Source organism: Notolepis coatsorum, assembly GCF_963971535.1.
Source record: "Notolepis coatsorum genome assembly, chromosome: 2".
NCBI lineage: Eukaryota > Metazoa > Chordata > Actinopteri > Aulopiformes > Paralepididae > Notolepis > Notolepis coatsorum.
In genome coordinates, this window is record NC_140166.1 from 208,341,963 (window position 1) to 208,362,198 (window position 20,236).

The following is a 20,236-nucleotide window of genomic DNA, read 5'->3' on the forward strand; positions in this document are numbered from 1 at the left end:
GGCACTATATCGTCGAGTTGGACGTAGTCTATTAAGCTAATAATAGTCTGTTAATATATAGTGCTTCGTGCGGTGAGAATACTACCGTAGTCAGTACCCCATCGTTTCGGGCAGAGAACTGGCTGCTTATCCAGGGTGGTTGACCCCACGTGAAGCTGCACCCGAGGAGCCCCAGAGCCGACGAGCGAGTGGACCTGTATACCGGATTATTCTACCGACGACAGCCCGCATTCCCAGGCACGGATTATGCTTTGTATACGTTGATTATTCCATGGATAAAGACCCCCGACACTGCCGTGTGTTGGAACCCCCCACCCCTGGAGAGGACGCAAAGTGAGGAGACGCTCTGCAAGACGAGGTCGCTTCACGTCTCTCCTCCGTGGACCGGAGGACGCCGGCCCACAAAGAGTCCACCTGCTTTCATCTGTGGTCCAAGGATCGCCGGCGCATTGAACGGCACTACAGTGGGTTCACCTGGGATACCCTTGGCCGGATGAGGCGGCCGGACTCTACCCCCCCCCCTTCCTACTCCTGTCGGCTTACAAGCGACCGGATTAACCCCCCCTAGTGTATCCAGCCTATAATCATTGAAGTATCATTGCTGTTATTCCTTAACTATTCCAGGTCGTATATGTACCACCTGCGCCTTCAGAGATTGGACATTCTCTATTGATATACCGACGAATACTCTTGCCATAAAAGTGCATACTAATTCCCATTCATAAATGTGATTGATTTGATTAAGTGCTTGCTCTACACACCATCGCTGTGTAGAAATAAAGACCTATTTCTAATTCGTACATTTGTGTTGGATCCGTTTCATCTACGTGACAGTGTTCATCATAATATATTTATGCCGAGTACTGGGTGGCCGAATATTAAGTACAAAGGTAGTGGTAGTAAGTATCATATCTAGTAATACAGTCAGGGAATTGTACCCCTCAGTTACACACACTATCCAATTTATGCAAGAAATGTATTGAAGAATAAAGAGTTTTGAATACAGTGAACACGTATTTATTTTAATAAGAAGTTGTACACACACACACACACACAAATACTCTCATACATGAACATGGACTTCACTAGACCAGCTGGCTGGTTAAACATACAGTATGTCAGCTGTTGTATTTGTGATGTTCCCTGAATGGCATGCATTGTGTAGTTTGTTGTTATTGATATTGTTGTTTATTCTTTAATGTAGCACTTTGGCCTCAAGGAAAGATTTCACACAGGAATGATCAATCAATCAGATTCAGATTTTTTTTATTGTCACTGCTTTTAATTTTTTTGTACATACATTGTTTTTCCCAGCTCCTCAGCCGTAGTAGATTTGTAAACACAATACACAACGTATATTCTATCCATACAACTACAACTATAAACTATAGCTATAACTATAAACTAAATCAACTATAAACTAAACATAATACACAATGTATATTCAATATATACAAATGATAACAATAACCTATAACTATCAATTAAATAAACTAAACATAATACACAATGTATATTATATATATATACAAACTACAATACAAGGTACAGTATATATGTATTTATTTTACAAGGTAAAAAAAAGAAAAATATTAATTCTACAGTGTAAGTAACAGCAGTGTGTCATAAGTGTGTATCAATCAATCAATCTTAATAACCACAATCTATTGATCTTGTCCCCAGAAGTGGACATGGATATGAGTGAAGAGGAATCATCCCCTTTAGTGAACAGGGACAGAGGAGGCAGCCTGAGCTCCAGTACTAGTTCTGCACCCGGCCTGCAAGTCTACCTCTACTTCTATCCCGACACAAAGGACGCATTAACCATAAACATATCCTCAGGCAAAATATCGGCAGAGAACGTCTGTATTCAAGCAGCCAAAACATGTGGTAAGATTACAACCGTTTGCAGGAAGTCCTTGCCTTTTAAGGGAACACGCCAACATTTTGGTAAATTCGCTTACCATCTTCTCCAGAGAGAGACGATAAGATAGATACCAGTTTCCTCTCTGTGCGTTCAGTAGAAAGCTATCTGGCTGCACGTTAGCCTAGCTTAGCACAATGAATGGAAGCGGACAGTGCCGGTTAGCCTAGGCATTGTCCAACTAACACCTCTCCCGAAGGCAAACCGGCACTGTCCGCTTCCATTCATTGTGCTAAGCTAGGCTAACGTGCAGCCAGATCGCTTTCTACTGAACGCATAGAGAGGAAACTGGTATCTATCTTCTTGTCTCTCTCTGGAGAAGACGATAAGCTAATTCCCCAAAATGTTGGCATGTTCTTTTAAAGAAAGGTTTCTCAAGTCTTTTCCAGTCTCTCTTGAGTTATAGTCTGAAAGCTCAGTCGGTTGATGGTTTCTCATGGTCATGTTTCCAACCAGGGATCCTTCCAGTGTATCAAAGTCTCTTTGCCGTGGCCTCCGAGGATCTGTCTCATTGGTACCCCCCGACACACGTTTTCAATACAGAGGAAAACATTCAGGTTCACCTCAGAGTCAGGTAGGTGAAGAGAATCATTGAGGAATTGTGTCTATTCCAGAAACTACCCATACCAAAAAGGTATCATGGTATTTCCCAAAAGAGTTGATGATGGTACTGAGATATGGAAATACCATGATATTACCATCTCTATCATAGTTCATAGAATGACCAGTAACATGGTCAAACTGAAATTACCATCAAACGACCATGATACTTGTTTGGTACATTTGTAAATGTGAAAAATCCTGTCAGAAAATGATTATTAAGTTATGATGGGCTATTTCTGATTTAAGTTATGATGGGCTATTGCTGATTTAAGTTATGATGGGCTATTGCTGATATTTTATTTTATTTATATACGGTATATATTTTTTCTCCTTATTTTTCCATTTTTCTCCCATCCCAATTTTGCCTCGCCAATTCTCCCTTCAATTCTCCCCTCCCCTGTCTCGAACGTTGCTAGACCATGCCTCCCACTGGTCGGCTGCAGTGAGGACCAAGCCTTGCATCATGTGTCCCCTCCGGTACACGAGGAGGCAGCTGTCGCATCTTTTCACCTGTACAGCGCGATCTCTCAGCGGCTGATTCTGCTGTACAGGCGCACCAACCGACCTGTAGGAGTCGCTGTCCACAACGTCCAATCCCCACCCATCAGCTTTCCCACCCCTAACACTGCCAATTGTGTTAGTATGAATGACCAGCCAAGCTGGTAGCAACGCAGAGAGCTGGGCTCGAACCCAGCATATCCTGTGTTAGTGGCGAGCGCCTTGCCCACTGCACCACTTAGCCGCCCCTGGGGTAGAAGCCTCTTTAAATGTAAATGAATATCCTATATACAGAATGCTGTTATATCCCTGTTTCATTTCCATCGTTACATTGCTACAGAGGTGTCATTACACAATGCTGATCTGTTTATTTTTTCAATCTGATCTGTTTATTTTTTCATTTATCTATTGTTTAAAGGTTTTTCTTTAACAACTGGTTTGGCCAGGGGTCGAGAACATCGTATCGTTATACCCTGACAAAAGACAGAATCAATCCAGTGCTCGACTACTTTGTCATTGACTATCTCTTTGCCCAGGTACAGTGCAAATACCGTACATCAAACAATACCCATGCACTATATAATTTTATGACTGATATGAGAATCACTAATGATAGATACAACACTCATCACTGCGTCCTTTATGATAAGGTTGGTTGGTCCTGGGTGGCGCAGCCGACATTGCGCTCGTCACCAACGCAAGAGACACCGGTATCGAATCCGGCTGTCAGCGTTGCCTCTGGCTTGGGCCGGCCGTCATACTGACTCAATTGTCAGAGCCAGCGGGAGGGGAGTCGATGGGTGGTAGTCTGATCGTTGTAAACAGCGACTCCTACAGGTCGGTCAGGGTGCCTACACAGCAAAGACAGGAAATGGCGGGGGCAGTGTGAGCCTCCCACACGTTACACCTCGCCAATGAGAGTCCGCGCTGGCAGGTGAAAAGATGTGACTGGCTGCCTCCACATGTATCGGAGGGGACATGTGATGGGCTTCTATCCTCCCTACGACCGGCCAGTGGGGGGCACATGCGAGCAACGATCAGGACAGGGGAGGGAGAATTGACACGAGAGGTAAATTGGGATCGGAGAAAAATCACAGAAAAAGGAGGAGAAAAAGTAGATAAAAAAAATAAGGTTGGTAGGTCCTCTCTGATGGAGAGGCGCAACTAAACACTGGTATTTGTTCATTTTTACGGCCCTTTTTGGTAAGCTACCTCCATATACTACATCATTATTGGTAAGCTACCTCCTTATACTACATCATTATTGGTAAGCTCCCTCTTTATACTACATCATTATTGGTAATCTACCTCCTTTTACTACATCATTATTGGTAAGCTACCTCCTTATACTACATCATTATTGGAATGGAATTATGGTACCTATGGAACCCGTTCCAGTGATTGGCTGGTCCTTAAGGTCACCTGAGTTTACTCAGAACAGGGTAAATCTGCATTTTGCTATCATGTCCCTCTAGCTCATGGAATGAACTCCAACAGTCCTTAAAGCTCTCCCCTCTGTTGCAGAGTTTAAAACCTTGATCTCCAACCTCTGTCAATCAATGTTTACATGTTTTAATTGATTTGTTATCCTTACTTGACTTATTGTCATGATTTTATATGCTGTGTATATGCCTTTTTTTTTTTATAGCTTAACTCTGTATAGACACTCAACGTGACAGTGAATGAGGGCATGTCCCACTACATGCAATTAAACTGAGGATGCTGTTTACTGTTGTTCATATATTTACAGCTGTTTTCTATAACTTACATTTCTTTGTAACTCATAGTCCCGTAGTGACTTTGTGGCCAGCGAGGCAGGGGTCGCACCACCATTGAGTGCCCAGGAGGAATGCCTCGGCCTGGCAGTGTTGGACTTATGGAGAATGGCGAAAGAACGCCACCAGAATGTGAGAGAGCTCTGCAAGACTGTCAGGTAGGCACGTTTGATGTCATTATATTGTTTGTCGGGAAAAGAAAAATAGATACAGGTCGACTCGATACTTACTCGATACGTGTGTGATAATAAGGCTTTTGATTCCTTATGTATTCTTTCTACATAATATCAATACCGGCAGGGGCGGATTTTCCTATAGGCGACATAGGTGGTTGCCTAGAGCGCCACCCAGAGGGGGGATGCCAAAAACTGCGCCCAGCAAAAAAATAAAATAAGTAATAAAATAAAAAAGATATATTATTAATATTATTAAATTTTTTGCTGGGCAGAGTTGTCTACGCCCCCTTCTATATCTGCAACCAATATTGTGATATATATATATATATATATATATATATATATATATATATATATATATATATATATATATATATATATATATATATATATATATATATATATATATATATATATATATATATATATATATAAAAAATAACAACATACTGTAAGGGAAAAATTCGCCAAAAATCGAAAATACTGACAGTCGGTCTGGAAGAGGTAGAGTTGTCAGGACATGCTAGTGCATTGATGGGTATCGGTCGAGTGTGTATTGAAGCAAGCGTTTAGTGTGCCCTTTTGCATGAATAAAGCTGCAGTACTTTACTGTAGAACTGTTAAGAAGTTTAGACTTCTCTAGGGCACCAAATGTGCTAGATCTGGCCCTACCGGTACCGGTAATACATCCATTTTCACATCTATTATTACACCAAATCATATACCTTTACTTCTCAGTTACAAATCCTGCCTTCCGAAGATACATCGCCATGACATCCAAAAGCGAAACCGGCTGGATCGCTATCGGATCCGAAACACGCTCAAGCGTTTCTTGAAGAAGCTGAGCTGCTGCTCGGTAGATGAACGCAGTCTGAAACTGAAGTATCTGATAGAACTGGCTGGCATCCAGTCCTCTCTGGGAAGTGAGACCTTCCAAGTGAACCAGTCTGCCTCCCACCAGACAAAAGACCACACTGTCGGTCTTCTCCGGGTCTCTGGGGAGTCTGGAATACAAACAAGTGGAGGTCACCATCCTGATAGTGCCCTGGTCAGTCTATCTGTCTGTTATTTTTGTCTGTTTGTGAACAAGATTATCTCAAAAAGTTACAGCCGGATTGCTATACAATTTGTTGTGAACATTTATGAAGAAGACTTGATTTTGGTGACCCTGTGACCTTTCCTCTAGCGCCACCTTCAGTTTGAAAACCTTCAGTTTTCAAACTAGTGTATCTCCTGACCCACGAGTCGTACAGTTACAAGAACATGTGGACGACACATTTGTCATACAAACCATGAAGTCAGCCATATTGGATTTTCTGCCATTTAGATTTATTGTGTTTAACCCTTTCACTACCACACTACAGAAGGTTAACCCTTTCACTACCACACGGTTAACCGTCTGCAGTGTGGTAGTGAAAGGGTTAACCTTCTGTAGTGTGGTTGTGAAAGGGTTAACCCTTTGTCGTGTGGCAGTGAAAGGGTTTACCTGCTGTATTGTTGCAGTGAAAGGGTTAACCCTTTGGTAGTGTGGGTTAAATAGCTTTTCCCCCTATTCCAATTTCACCTGCTTCTGATGGAACTTGCCGTCAGGCATCTCCAAAATCTTTAAATCAGATTGCTGACGAACCATACCATACAACGGCAAAGATTCTGGATAAAGGCATGGTAAACAGGAAGCTGTATTATTTTAGTTGCTGTATGAAGGGAAACATAAACTACACTCACAACTAACTTGTTATACAAATGCTTTCTCTTTTCGAGGAGTGGCAGACCTTCTGTGACTTCCAAGAAATCATTGACATCAGTATTAAGAGGGCGTGCCACGAACAGGAGCCCCAGGACATCAGACTGGTGACAGTGACCAGGAACGATGACAGATGCTTGGTGAGCGACACATAACATTTCAATATTTATTTGTATGGATTATCAGCATACAACTATATCGTTTGGGGTACTTTGTGGTTGTGCTTCAGTTCAACAAACAAACATGCATATTATATTGGCGTGGCCGGGTAGCGCAGTGGACTAAGCGCTCGCCTATCACCGCAGAGACTCTGGGATCGAATCCAGCTGTCAGCGGTACCTCCGGCTTGGTCAGTCGTCCCTACTAACACAATTGGCAGTGTTATAATAATAATAATAATAATAATAATAATAATAATAATAATAATAATAATAATAATAATAATAATAATAATAATAATAATAATAATAATAATAATAATAATAATAATAATAATAATAATAATAAAAAACAGGCATAAAATGAGCACATAAAGTGCAGACATATAAAATCACAGTTTTTCACATTAGGATCTAACATCCCAACAGGCCACCTTGTTTATGGTTTGATTCAGTTTTAAATAGACAATAATAAAAAGAGTAAGATAAAATAGACAGTAAAATAGTGCAATAGTGCAGTGCAATAAAATAGTAGAATAGAATAGATTAAAACAATTATTTTTACAGTGCAATAAAATAGTTCTGGATTACTGTTCAACAGTTCAAAGTCGTCTTTACCTTCCCTGTTTGGTATCCACAGTTTAAAACTTGACAGTCTTCCCTCCTGTTTTATACCCACTTTGACCCTTCGAACCTCCCACTCAGGGCAAACCTCCCTCTCAGGGCGCAGTTCCCTCTCTCAGGGTGCAGTTCTAGGCCTGAGTCCTACACAGTTTTAAAGCCTGACAGTCTCTTGTTTGATACCCACACAGTTTAATACCTGACAGTTTTGAACCTGTAATAAAAAGTAATAGACAGAGTAAAATAATACAGTGCAATAAAATAGTAGAATAGAATAGATAGTAAAATTATGCAATAGTTTCAAGTTTCTTTATTAGTTGTCATACAGAATACAGTATACTTTGCATGAAATGTTTCGTTCTGTGTTGCTCCTGAGACTGTGCTAGATAATAACTAGATAGTATAAACTAAGTATAATAAGTATAAAATAGAAAGTCAAGAAGTCAAGTATGTAAACAAGTGTAAACAACAAAATTGTAAACAACAACATTGTTCAGTGTATCTATATATACAGTATGTACAGCTGTTACAAAAATGGTGAGGTATAGCTTAGCTTGTGGTGCCACCTTGTAGTGGTGAGGTGCAATAAGGAATGAGAATGATGTGCAATTTCCTTACCGATAATATAAATATAAAGTGTAAAGTGTGTCTAAAGTGGTAAAGTGGGTGCTACAGTGTGTTGTTTATTTAAAGTGAGTGTATGTGTGCTGTGGGTGTGTTGATGGTTTGCTTATTGTTCATTGTTCATTGATCATTGTTCATTGAGCATCCTGATGGCCTGGGGATAGAAGCTCCTTCTGAGTCTCTCTGTACTGGCCATGAGACTCCGGTATCGTTTGCCTGACCGCAGCAGTTCAAAGAGGCAGTTGTTTGGGTGGCTGGAGTCTTTGATTATACTCTTAGCCTTGCCCATGCACCGCTTGTTGTAAATGTCTTGGAGAGTGGGAAGCCCCCCTCCAAGTGTGAACGGGCCACTCTCTGTAGTCTGCTGCGGTCTTGTGCAGTGCTATTCCCAAACCAGGAGGTGATATTGCCAGTCAGGATGCTCTCTATTGTGCATGAGTAGAAGTTCTTGAGGATCTTCTGACTCATGGTGAACTTCCTTAAGCGCCTAAGGAAGTAGAGGCGTTGTCATGCCTTCTTCACTACACTGTCAATGTGTGTGGTCCATGTCAAGTCCTCGGATATGTGGACTCTGAGGTACTTAAAACTGTTCACTCTCTCAACCGGTGCCCCGTCGATGCTGAGGGGGCTGTAGTCCCTGACCCCCGACCTCCTAAAGTCCACAATCATCTCCTTTGTTTTGCTGACGTTCAGGGAGAGGCTGTTCTCTTGACACCATCCCGCTAGAACCTTTACCTCTTCCAGGTAAGCCCTCTCGTCGTTTGCAGAGATCAGGCCCACCACTACTGTGTCGTCAGCAAATTTGATGATTGTGTTGTTGTTCCGCTGTGCCACAGTCATGTGTGTACAGGGAGTAGAGGAGGGGACTCAGGACACAGCCCTGGGGGGCCCCTATGTTGAGAGTGATGGATGAGGAGGTGCAGTTGCCTGCTCTCACCACCTGGGGTCTGCCCGTCAGGAAGTCCAAGACCCACTGGCAGAGGTCATAGTTCAAGCCCAGGTCCCTGAGCTTGGCTATGAGTTTGGAGGGGACTATGGTATTGAATGCTGAGCTGTAGTCGATGAATATCATTCTCACATAGTTCCCCTGCCTCTTGTCCAGGTGTGATGCTGCTGTGTGCAGCACATGGGCTATGGCGTCCTCCGTGGACCTGTTGGGGCGGTATGCAAATTGGAGGGGGTCCAGGTTGATGGGGAGGGAGGAACAGATGTAGCCCTTCACTAGCTTCTCAAAGCACTTCATGCAGTGGCGTAACTCTCTCTCAATGTGTGCGGGGGACAGATTTGGGGGCGTGGCGAGTGACGTCGATGGGGGGGGGGGGGGGGGGGTTAGGGGGGGGGCCCCTCTACCCAGAGTTTTTTTTTTTTTTTTTTTTTTTTTTTTTAATACCATGGGTGCAATACCGCATTTCCCCAGGCGGTGGCGCCATTTCTCCATGTAAACGACACACTGAGCTCATACAGAAACAAGTATTGTTGTGACAAATAATAAACAAATTTGAAAGGTTTATGGTGAAAGAACATTTATTATATGGTGCTTCAATTAGCAATTATGAACACAGTAATACAAGATATGCATGATAAAAAAAAGACATGCTAAGTTCCTGAGAAACACTACTATACAATATACAATTTTAGCTCTTAATGTATCTATCACCTTTATCTATCACCAATCACTTTTAATCAAATTTAATTACAGGTACAAAACGTTAACATAAATCACTCTTATGCACTGGTACATAAGTTATATAACAAACCTGTTTAATAAAACTCTAACCCTTATGGTCATGCCTGCATCGATTGTGCAATAATCCAATACTAAAATACCTGAGAGGGCACTGGTTCCTATGTAGACTACTATACAATTTTAACTCTGTCATTATTATACTTAATGTATCTAAACTATATTATACAAGAGCCACATCTGTTCTTTCCTTAAAGTGACTTTTTATATACCTCATTCCTTTAAAGTGACTTCTCCATTATTTAAATTGACATTTTCACATTTAAACTCATCCAATGCTTCCAAAGACATGTTGTCTCCGATCATGGGCAGAGATGAATTCCTCACAGAGTTCTCTCATGTCAAAGGCATCAACTCTTTCTTGATGTATATGACAAACTGCCACACTGTTCAACCTTTTCTGCTTCATGGAGTTGCGAAGCCAGGTCTTCAACCTCCGGAGTCCGCTGAAACTCCTCTCAGCTTCAGCAGAGGATGTGGGAACAACCAGCAATAGCCTCACAAGGACTAGGCGACAGCGTAGCAAAACTTAGTTTGCTTTGAAGAAGTAGCTTTCTCCTCTTGGGCGACGAATTTTAACACACACCTTGGGCGACGTATTTTAACACACACCTCGGCTGACGACCCAAGCTATTATTATGCAAAGACAAGTACTTTAGCGAGTGGGTACTTGGCCCGTGCAGGGCAAGAATGCGACCCCCATCTACTGCTCTTTGCATAATAATAGGACAGGTAGTCAGACTCAGCTCTTTGGACGGTAAAACGTGGGAGGTACAATAACTGCATTCTGAAAACATGCGGGGGACACTTTCCGATGTCCCCGGCGTCAGTTACGCCCCTGACTTCATGGCTATGGAGGTGAGAGCTACAGGGCGGTAGTCGTTGAGGCAAGCAGGCTTGGATTTTTTGGGTACAGGGATAATGGTGGACTTTTTCAATAGAATGGACAGAGTAAAATAGTGCTACAGTACAATCAACAGCGGAGTGTATTAGAAGGCTATGGTGAAGAGGTATGTTTTTAGCTTATTTTTTTTTAAATATTAAGAGATCTGCGGCCGGGTAGCACAGCGGACTAAGCGTCTGTCTACCACCGCAGATACACTGGTATCGAATCCGGCTGTCAGCGGTGCCTCCGGCTTGTATCGGAGGAAGCATGTGATAGACTTCAGGGCTCCCTAGACCGACCAGTGGGGGGCACATGCGCGCAACGACCAGGAAGGGGAGGGGGGAATTGGCATAACGACTACAATTGGGATGGGAGGACAATACAGAAAAATAGGAGGAGAAAAAGTGGATACAAAAAATATATATAATAATAATATATATATATAGTTTGCAAAGGCTGCATCCCCGATTTTCCTTAGACTGTGGCTTGGAACCTTCAATAGACCAGTAATAGTGGGAAGCCGGTGGGCTTTGTGTCCTGGTCGTTGTAAACTGCGACTCCTACTGGTCGGTCAGGGCGCCTGTTCAGCAGGGAGGGGATCTGGGGGAAATAGCGTGAACCTCTGCACACGTTACGTTCCCCCAGTGAAACTCCTCGCTGTCAGGTGAAAAGCTGGTGACTCCACATGTATCGGAGGAGGCATGTGGTAGTTCTACACCCTCCCCAGGCCGACAGTGGGGCAATGTGCGCAAAGACCAGGAAGGGAATTGGCATAACGATTAAATTGGGATGGGAGAAAAATACAAAAAAAATAAAAATACAACAAATATTTATCCCTGCTGTGCCCAACAGGAAGCCAGGTTCCATAGCATCAAAGAAGCTCTGTCCTTCATGTCATTGGTCGATGGCTACTTCAGACTGACAACAGACTCCAGTCACTACTTCTGCCAAGACATCGTCCCTCCAAGTCTTCTAGACGGCATGGAAAACCACTGTCACGGTCCAATTACGTATGTCATTTAGGAAATTCTATTGAAACCAAAGTTACATTCTAATCTATTGTGTTTGTTTGAGATTCAAATCTTTGACATTTTGTTTGATAAGGTCAGAGTTTGCAGTCAACAAGCTGAGGAAGTCAGGGGCTAGAGGCGGCTCCTTCCTGCTACGACAGAGTCCTAAGAATTATAACAACTTCTTCCTCACAGTGTGTGTTCAGGTAAAGAATCATCTATACATCTTTATCTTACGTTTTATGAAAGGAAATACATGAAAGTATTTTCAATGGACAACTGCTATGAATTAAGGTTGAATCAGTGACAAATGAACAGAAAAGTGATGTGTAGATGCGATAGTGGCTCAGGAATAGAGTCAAAGGGACCATTGTCCGTTGTTCTGAGAGAACAATGTATTTTCACAAGAGTTAGAAAACATCTTTGGGGGCGGCTAAGTGGCGCAGTGGGCAAGGCGCTCGCCACTAACGCAGGAGATGCTGGGTTCGAGCCCAGCTCTCGGCGTTGCTACCGGCTTGGCCGGTCGTTCATACTAACACAATTGGCAGTATTAGAGGGTGGGAAAGCCGGTGGGTGGGGATCGGACGTTGTGGACAGCGACTCCTACAGGTCGGTTGGTGCGCCTATACAGCAGAATCAGGAAGCAACGGGGGCGGCGTGAGCCTCCCACGCGCTACTCCTCGCCACTGAGAGATCGCGCTGTTCAGGTGAAAAGATGCGACGGCTGCCTCCTCGTGTACCGGAGGGGACTTGGTCCTCACTGCAGCCGACCAGTGGGAGGCATGGTCTAGCAACGTTCGAGACAGGGGAGGGGAGAATTGAAGGGAGAATTGGCGAGGCGAAATTGGGATGGGAGAAAAATAAGGAGAAAAAGTGGATAAAAAAAATTAAAAACATCTTTGTAATCTAACCATTTTCCTTTTGTAAATATTGACAGACCTCACTTGGACTTGATTATAAAGACTGTCTCATTGTTAAGAATGAGCACTACAGCCTCCCCGGTGTCCACAAGTCTTTCCACAGCTTGCGAGAGCTCACCACGTTTTACCAACAAAACAAGCTGCTCCTCGCAGAGATACCTGTGAAGTTAGATCGCTGCTGTCCACCACGACCCAAAGGTACTGTACTGTATAATAACCACCAGCTGTGTGAAGACTAGTATTTTACATTAAGTTTCAAGTTCAAGTTTCTTTAATAGTTGTCATACAGAAGTACAGAATACTTTTATACAAAATGCTTCTTACTGTTACGCTCCAGAGACTGTGCAAGACAAGATAAGTATGAAATAAAATAACATAGTATAGCATGTAAATTAGAAGTAAAAAAAAAAAAAAAAAAAAAAGGTGTTCAGTATAGACATATGTACAATGTTCGATGCAGAATAGACGTAACTGAGTTACCATATAATATACAATACTGTGCAGTGTACTAATATACAATACTATATAGTGCAAGGCAGAAATGGGATGAGGTGCAATTTAGGTACAATTTACAGTAGGTGTACGAGTTGTAGTGCAAATCCTTTATCAATAAATATAAAGTGTGTTTGTGTGATCTAAAGTGTGGAGAGTGGGTGCTGCAGTGTGTTGTTTGTTTAAGTGAGTGTGTGCGTGTGGGTGTGTGTGCTGTGTGCATTTGATGGTTGTTGCATAGTGTTTATTGTTCGTTTAGCAGCCTAATGGCCTGGGGATAGAAGCTTCTTCTGAGTCTTTCTGTGCTCGCCTTAAGACTCCGTTATCGCTTGCCTGACCGCAGCAGTTCAAAGAGGCAGTTGTTCGGGTGGCTCGAGTCCTTAATAATTCTCTTAGCCTTCCCCTTGCACCGCTTGTTGTAAATGTTCTGGAGGGTGGGAAGCCCCCCTCCAATTGTGCGTTCGGCTGAACGTGTAATATCATATAATATCATATAATCATGTGATATTTGTTGTGGTATTTACCTCATTTGTGGAGGAGATCTTCAGTTTTGCAGGATTTTTGGAGAAAGCGTGGCACTTGAGACAAAACACACTATATCCTATATAGTTGTATATGAATTCCTCTTGTTTCTTTGTTTACATACATTACTTACAGCTTGTGTTATATTACGTTTGATTGTATTTTTTTTTTTTTGTGGCCATCTTGGTCTATATAACCTTTGTCAATGTCATAATTTGTCAAGCAATTTGTCAGGTATACTATTATATACTTATTGTTTATGTGTCTTGTAAGCCCATTATATGTAAGACACGGAAAATTAAAAACATCAAATCAAATCATGTAGCCTACATTTAAACATCTTTTGGTACAATAACACGCTGTGCCCGCAGAGCTCACAAATATGATCATCGTACGCAACGGCAGTTCTGTTGAAACCCAAGGGTCTCCAACACCTCAAAGGAACAAATTCAGCCATATCCAGTTCCACATGATCAAGTACGAGGACCTGGAATGGGTGAGTATCAAACAAAGAAGATGAATTTTTGAAAATGTTTGAATCAAGAAGAATATTCTTCAAAGGCTAGTGTTACAAAGGATCAGATTAAACCGAATATATATATTTATTTATTGATATATATTGCATAGTATTTGTATATCGTTTGATATCCCCTGTATATTCCTTGTACATATACACGGAATATCCCTTTAGCCCAGACCATAATAGTTCATTCTCCTATTGGACAGCGGTCCACCGGCGCCAGAGACCGGCCTCCGGAGCCAGGTTCAAAGTCACCGTCAAGATGTGTCTGGACATGCCCGGCCTTGCCCAGGGATACGCGACAGAAATGAGAGTGGAACTAGTTTTGTTCACCGTGCGTATAAATACGGCGCAGGTGAATATAGAAGCCCCTTACCTCCTTACCCTTCGTCCTTAGTATGTTACCGATAAGTTGAAGCCTCATCCACGATACAACGTGCGGTGAAGTATGGCCTGTTTGGCCTCAGAATAGAGCATCGAGACCGCGTGCGAATTAGTAACTGAATTGTCAGAGTTTGGCGCTATACCGTCGAGTGCGACATATTTCTATTAAGTCTTTAATAGTCTATTTGTGTATAGTGTATCGTGCGGTTAGAATTCTACAGTGACCAGCATCTCCAACGCTTCCTCGTATTAGCTAGAGTTCTTATCCAGGCTGGGCCGACCACATGGCGCTTTCACCCGAGGAGACCTAGACGAGAGCCGTATGGACATGTACACTGGATTAATCTACCCGACGACTACATAGCCCTTTGCGGCTGGAATATATTTGCTTTGGTCCTGTGATTTATGGAGCGGATAATCGCCGACGCCTGCACGTGTTGGATTTACCCCGAGAGGAGTCAAGTCGAGTCGGCGCCCAGAGAGCCTGAGGCCGACTAGCTTTCTTCCCTGTGGAGCTACAGTCTACAAGAGAACCAAGCTGTATTCGTCTGTGGATCAAGAGGCTACTGCACCGGCTTCTGTACCTGAAGTCTCCCTAGTCATCGTTGACCAGACGTCCTACTACCGACAGATCTTCTACCCCCCCTGCTGGCTTACAACCAGTGGGAACCCCTTCCAGTATCTCCGCTATATTACTAGTGTACCATAGATATAATTCCCTAAGATTCAGGTTGTATAATTACCTCCTGCGTAACCAGAGAATGGACATTCGTTATTGATTTGCCTACGCATACTCCTTTGCCTTACAAGTGCATTCAAAGAATAATGTAAAGTATCCTATGTACCTTTTGCTCCATTAAATACTTGATTAATACCTTTGACTGGAACCGATTTCATTGTGGGAAGTGTTCATCATATTCATATATCGTGTACTGTATGGCCAGTAATTAAAGTACATAAAGCGGTAGTGGTTTAATGATACCATACTTATCAATACAGTCAGGGAATTGTACCCCTCAGTTACAATTGGTCCTTCGAGCCGGAGGGTAACTAGTGTAATATTAATATAGTGGTATTAATATTGACATGGCCTATGATGAACACTCCACAAAACGGTTCTCCTAAAGTAGATCGCCCGCAGCGTAGACGGCAGACACCTCAGTACTTAGAGGATTACGTTGCCAATATACTACCTAGCCTTCTACAGACGGTAAACGCGGAAAAAGTAGATAGTAAAATTATGTCCGACCCTATCGCCCAGGCTACCCCGCCAATAGAGGCCCTAGTGGGTTCTAACGTAACTGACCAAGCTCACGGTAGGGACCAGGAGGGACCTGACACGACTTTACCCCCCGCCAAGACCGAAGAAGTAGTCCCCGGAGAGCTCCAGGATAAAGACAGCTCTCCAGGGATGGAACTTTACCCGCTACAAGAAGAGGAGAGCACCCCGGAGATGGATCTCCAGGACTCGCCACAGGAGAACAGATCTCCAACGAGTACTGCCAGGAGCGGATCACCTCAACCAGCGTCTTCCCCCAGCGGGGCGGATAAGATGCTGGCACAGGCATTCCTCGCCAGCCTAGCAGCCTCTACAGAGCGCGATCGACTCCAAGCACAGATGCTTAGCGAGCGCGAACATTCTTCCATGGAAAGAGAACGCCTTCAAGCACAGCAACGGAGCGACGAAGATCGTATACGTCTAGAGATTAGACGCCTTCAGACGGAAGAGAATATGGTAAGAGACCGGGCCGAAGCAGAGCGCGCCGCCGAAGCAGAGCGCGCCGCCGCCGAAGCCCAGCGCGCCGCTGCCGGTGCCCAAAGAGAAGCAGAGCGCGACATCGCTCTCACCAAGCGCGAAGCCGAGCGCGACCGATTACAAGCGCAGATAATGGAGCAGCTGATCGCCAGGGCGACACCCCCTCCCTCCGCACGGGGTTCCAGGGCCTCGTCAAGACACGGGTCAAGGGCACCCTCCCCTACCCGATCAAGCGACCCTGAGCCCGACCACCAGAGAGAGCCTATACCCCCCTCCGAACTCCTTCCCCGACCGGTCCACGCGAGGACCAGCTACAAGGAAGAAACGGTCTACACCGCGGAGAGGCTAAATAGACGACTACAGGATCTAGAGGACCTGCCAGAGCAAGAAGAAGAGGGAGAGGAGGAGAGTCAAGCCCGGCAGCAGCACAGAACTCCACAGGACCAGGAGGTCCAGTACAGCCCAGGCTCTACCCCCGCGGCTCTGCGCTACAGACCCCCGACTCAATTCACGGGCGAGCTTGACGCACGACCAGCCCCGAGGAATAGCACCTGGATACGCGGGCCATGGTACCCAGCAGGTACCAGCCCACCAAGAGGCGTAAGAGGAGACTCGCCTAGGAGGCCTCTCTTCCAACGCTCACCGATGTGCCAGCCATCCATGGCATCATACATTGGCACACCGACGTTTCCGGACTTCACCCACGAGAACAGAGCACAGTACACCGAGCTACGAATGTGCTTAGAGACAATGATGTCCGATGTAGCTGACGAACCGTACAAGTATGCTATCCTACTGAAGCACCTCAAGGTGCCCCGAGCGCACAATATAGCGCTGGCCTATGCCACCTCTACTACCCCATACACAGCGGCTCTAGCAGCACTCGACCAAAGATATGGACGCATATGGGATTACGTAATATAAGAGATAAGGCATATTGACCGCCTACCCCCAGCCACAGACAATCGCTCACTAGATGACCTGTCTATCAAGGTACAATCCCTGGTAGGGATGCTGGGGGCGCAAAGAGAAAAGGGTATGCACGAACTGTACGCGAACTCTAATGTTGAGAGGATTTTAGAGAAGCTTCCGCCCGCCCGACAAGAGCGCTTCAGGCGGCAAAGAGACCACCGTGATCCTAACGGTCCCGAGCCATCCCTCCTAGACCTAGCCGACTTCCTGGCGAGAGAAGTCAACAGCCTACGGTTGGATACGTTCATGCGGAGCACCCCAAGCTCCAGAGAGGGACCTAGGAGAGCAAACGATGGCCGAAGATTGGTGACCGTCATGCACCAATCAGAATCAGTACCGAGCAGCAAGAACCACAGTACCCCCTCGATGAAAGAGAAGTGGAAGATGGTGTGCCCGTACTGCGAAAAAGAACACTGGTTGTCACAATGTGACACGTTCAAGAAGATGACCGCCGACGAGGTGGGTCAATGGATAAAGTCCAACCGACGCTGTTACCGATGTGCGCGCAGTCACATGGCAGCCGACTGCCGCTTAAAGAAGAGGTGTAGTCGGTGTGACGGAGCCCACCTAGATGTCCTACACGACAGTAACAGAAGAAAGCCTGCACCCTCAAGCAGCACAAAGGCAAGTGTTATGTACATTGACCCTGCCAGCAGCGGGGGCGCCCGAGTGCTCTTAAAGGTGGTCCGCGTAACACTGAGTTACCAAGACAAGGTCATGGACACTTACGCCGTCCTTGACGACGGGTCAGAGAAGACCCTTCTCCTCGCGTCCGCTGCGGCCCAGCTGGGGCTGCGGGGGAGCGAAAACCAGATGACGATTCGGACAATAAGAAGAGATCTAAAGACGATAAAGGGCGAGAATGTCTCCTTCACTATCGCAGCAAGCGGGCAGCCAGAGAGACGGTATAGGATTACTAATGCTTTCACCAGCCAAGAAATAGGCCTGTCGCAGTACACCTACCCCATCGCCAAGCTGATGGATAAATATGTGCACCTGCGTCAACTACCTATCCCGCTCATAGACGGTGCCACCCCGACCCTGCTGATAGGCTCCGACCATGCAGACCTCATAGTCCCGATAGACCGGGTCCACACAGGGCCCAGAGGCTGTCCTGCAGCAGTCGAGACCCGCCTAGGATGGACATTACAAGGCCCCCTCGCTAAGTCTCTTAACCGAACAGCAGCCACTAGCTGCCTCCACTCCAGAGTGACAGAAGAAGACACCACCCTCCTACAGCACGTCGAGAGGCTATGGACACTAGAGACAATGCCCTTTAAGAACGAAAAGAAAGACATTCGTTCCAAGGAAGACATTTACGCTATAGCACTCCTCGAGCAGGGGACAAAGAGAGTCAAAGTCAACGGAGTGATGAGATACGCAACTCCACTCCTGAGGCGAGAGGGTATGCCCACCTTCCACGCCCCAAAAGAAGCGACGGAGCGGTATCTATTGAACACAGAGCGGCGCCTAGCCAGAGACCCCGCTCAAGAGACTGTGTACCGCGCTGAGATTAACAAGCTAATCACAGCGGGACACATAAAGAAAATTGACATTAAAGAGGCCGATCAGACGACCGAATCATGGTACGTGCCGCACCACAAAGTCCACCACAACGGCAAGGATCGTATTGTGTTCAACTGCAGCTACCAGATCGGATCACAAAATCTGAATAAAGAGCTCTTGCCCGGCCCAACACTCGGCCCCTCCCTACTAGGCGTGTTACTACGTTTCCGCCAGGACAAGGTGGCCATCAGCGGCGACATCAAAGGGATGTTCCTGCAGGTGAGACTAGTGGAGGAGGACAAGCCCCTGCTGCGGTTCCTATGGAGAGAGAGGATCGGGGATGAGCAACCAGCCATCTATCAATGGGAAGTCCTCCCTTTCGGAACCACATGCAGTCCATGCTGTGCTACGTTTGCACTGCAAAAACACGTCGCAGAGGACCCAGCAGCTGATGAAGAGGTCCGAAAAAGTGTAGAAAATAGTTTCTACGTGGACAACTGTCTGCAAAGCGTCTCGACGCCAGAAGAAGCCGAGGCCCTTCTACTCAAGCTCCGCGCCTCCCTGATCAAAGGCGGCTTTGATCTCAGGCAGTGGGCCAGCAGCGACCCGCAAGTATTGCGCAGCCTCTCCCCCGAGGACAAGGCAGCAAGCAGCGAGACCTGGATGGCGACCATCCCAGGAGAAGCCCAAGAAATGACATTAGGACTAGTCTGGCGCTTCAAAACAGACTCGCTCCATTATAAACACACACCCCTGACCAAGGAGCAGGGAAGGTCGACTGCACTACCGACCACCAGACGGAGTGTATACAGAACACTCGCCAGACAATATGACCCGTTGGGATGTATTCTACCTTACACCACCAGGGCAAAGATGATTGTAAGAGCGTTATGGGACAAGGACCAAGGCTGGGACGACCCCATACCCGAACACCTTGCATCCACATGGAGAGAGTGGGAGACGGAACTCAGCTCACTCCCAGGTGTAAACATACGCCGCAGCTACTTCCCACCCACAGTGAGGCCGGAGACGTGCCAGATGGACCTGCACGTCTTCAGCGACGCCTCCGAAGTAGCCTACGGTTCGGTGGCCTACTTGCGTGCCCGAGAGGAGGGAGGAGAAATACATACTGCCTTCATCCTGGCCCGCTCAAGAATAGCCCCACGAAAGCAACAATCTATCCCGCGTCTAGAGCTCTGCGCAGCCCTAGCAGGAGCGCAACTCGCCACGTTAATCCAACGTGAACTCACCATTCCGGTGCAAAGAACAATCTTGTGGTCAGACTCCACGACAGTACTCACATGGATCCGGTCTGATTCGTGCAGATACAAGGTCTTCGTGGGAGTCAGAGTCACAGAGATTCAAGATTTAACAGAAGTAGCAAGCTGGAGGTATGTGGAC

At 45.5% G+C, this 20,236-nt stretch overlaps 1 protein-coding gene across 1 annotated transcript in view; it reads left to right on the forward strand.

Annotated features, from left to right (window-relative positions):
- Positions 1 to 1,691: 1,691 nt before the first annotated feature.
- jak3 (Janus kinase 3 (a protein tyrosine kinase, leukocyte)) overlaps positions 1,692 to 20,236 on the forward strand; it is a gene marked incomplete at its 5' end in the record, with an annotated part of 36,728 nt that continues 18,183 nt past the window's right edge. Inside the window, 10 exons of the mRNA XM_084308993.1 lie at positions 1,692 to 1,890; positions 2,381 to 2,498; positions 3,444 to 3,561; positions 4,813 to 4,958; positions 5,715 to 6,024; positions 6,738 to 6,860; positions 11,606 to 11,763; positions 11,858 to 11,969; positions 12,701 to 12,881; positions 14,069 to 14,193. Of these exons, the coding sequence (XP_084165119.1) occupies positions 1,692 to 1,890; positions 2,381 to 2,498; positions 3,444 to 3,561; positions 4,813 to 4,958; positions 5,715 to 6,024; positions 6,738 to 6,860; positions 11,606 to 11,763; positions 11,858 to 11,969; positions 12,701 to 12,881; positions 14,069 to 14,193 (1,590 nt within the window). The remainder of the gene's footprint in view (positions 1,891 to 2,380; positions 2,499 to 3,443; positions 3,562 to 4,812; positions 4,959 to 5,714; positions 6,025 to 6,737; positions 6,861 to 11,605; positions 11,764 to 11,857; positions 11,970 to 12,700; positions 12,882 to 14,068; positions 14,194 to 20,236) is intronic.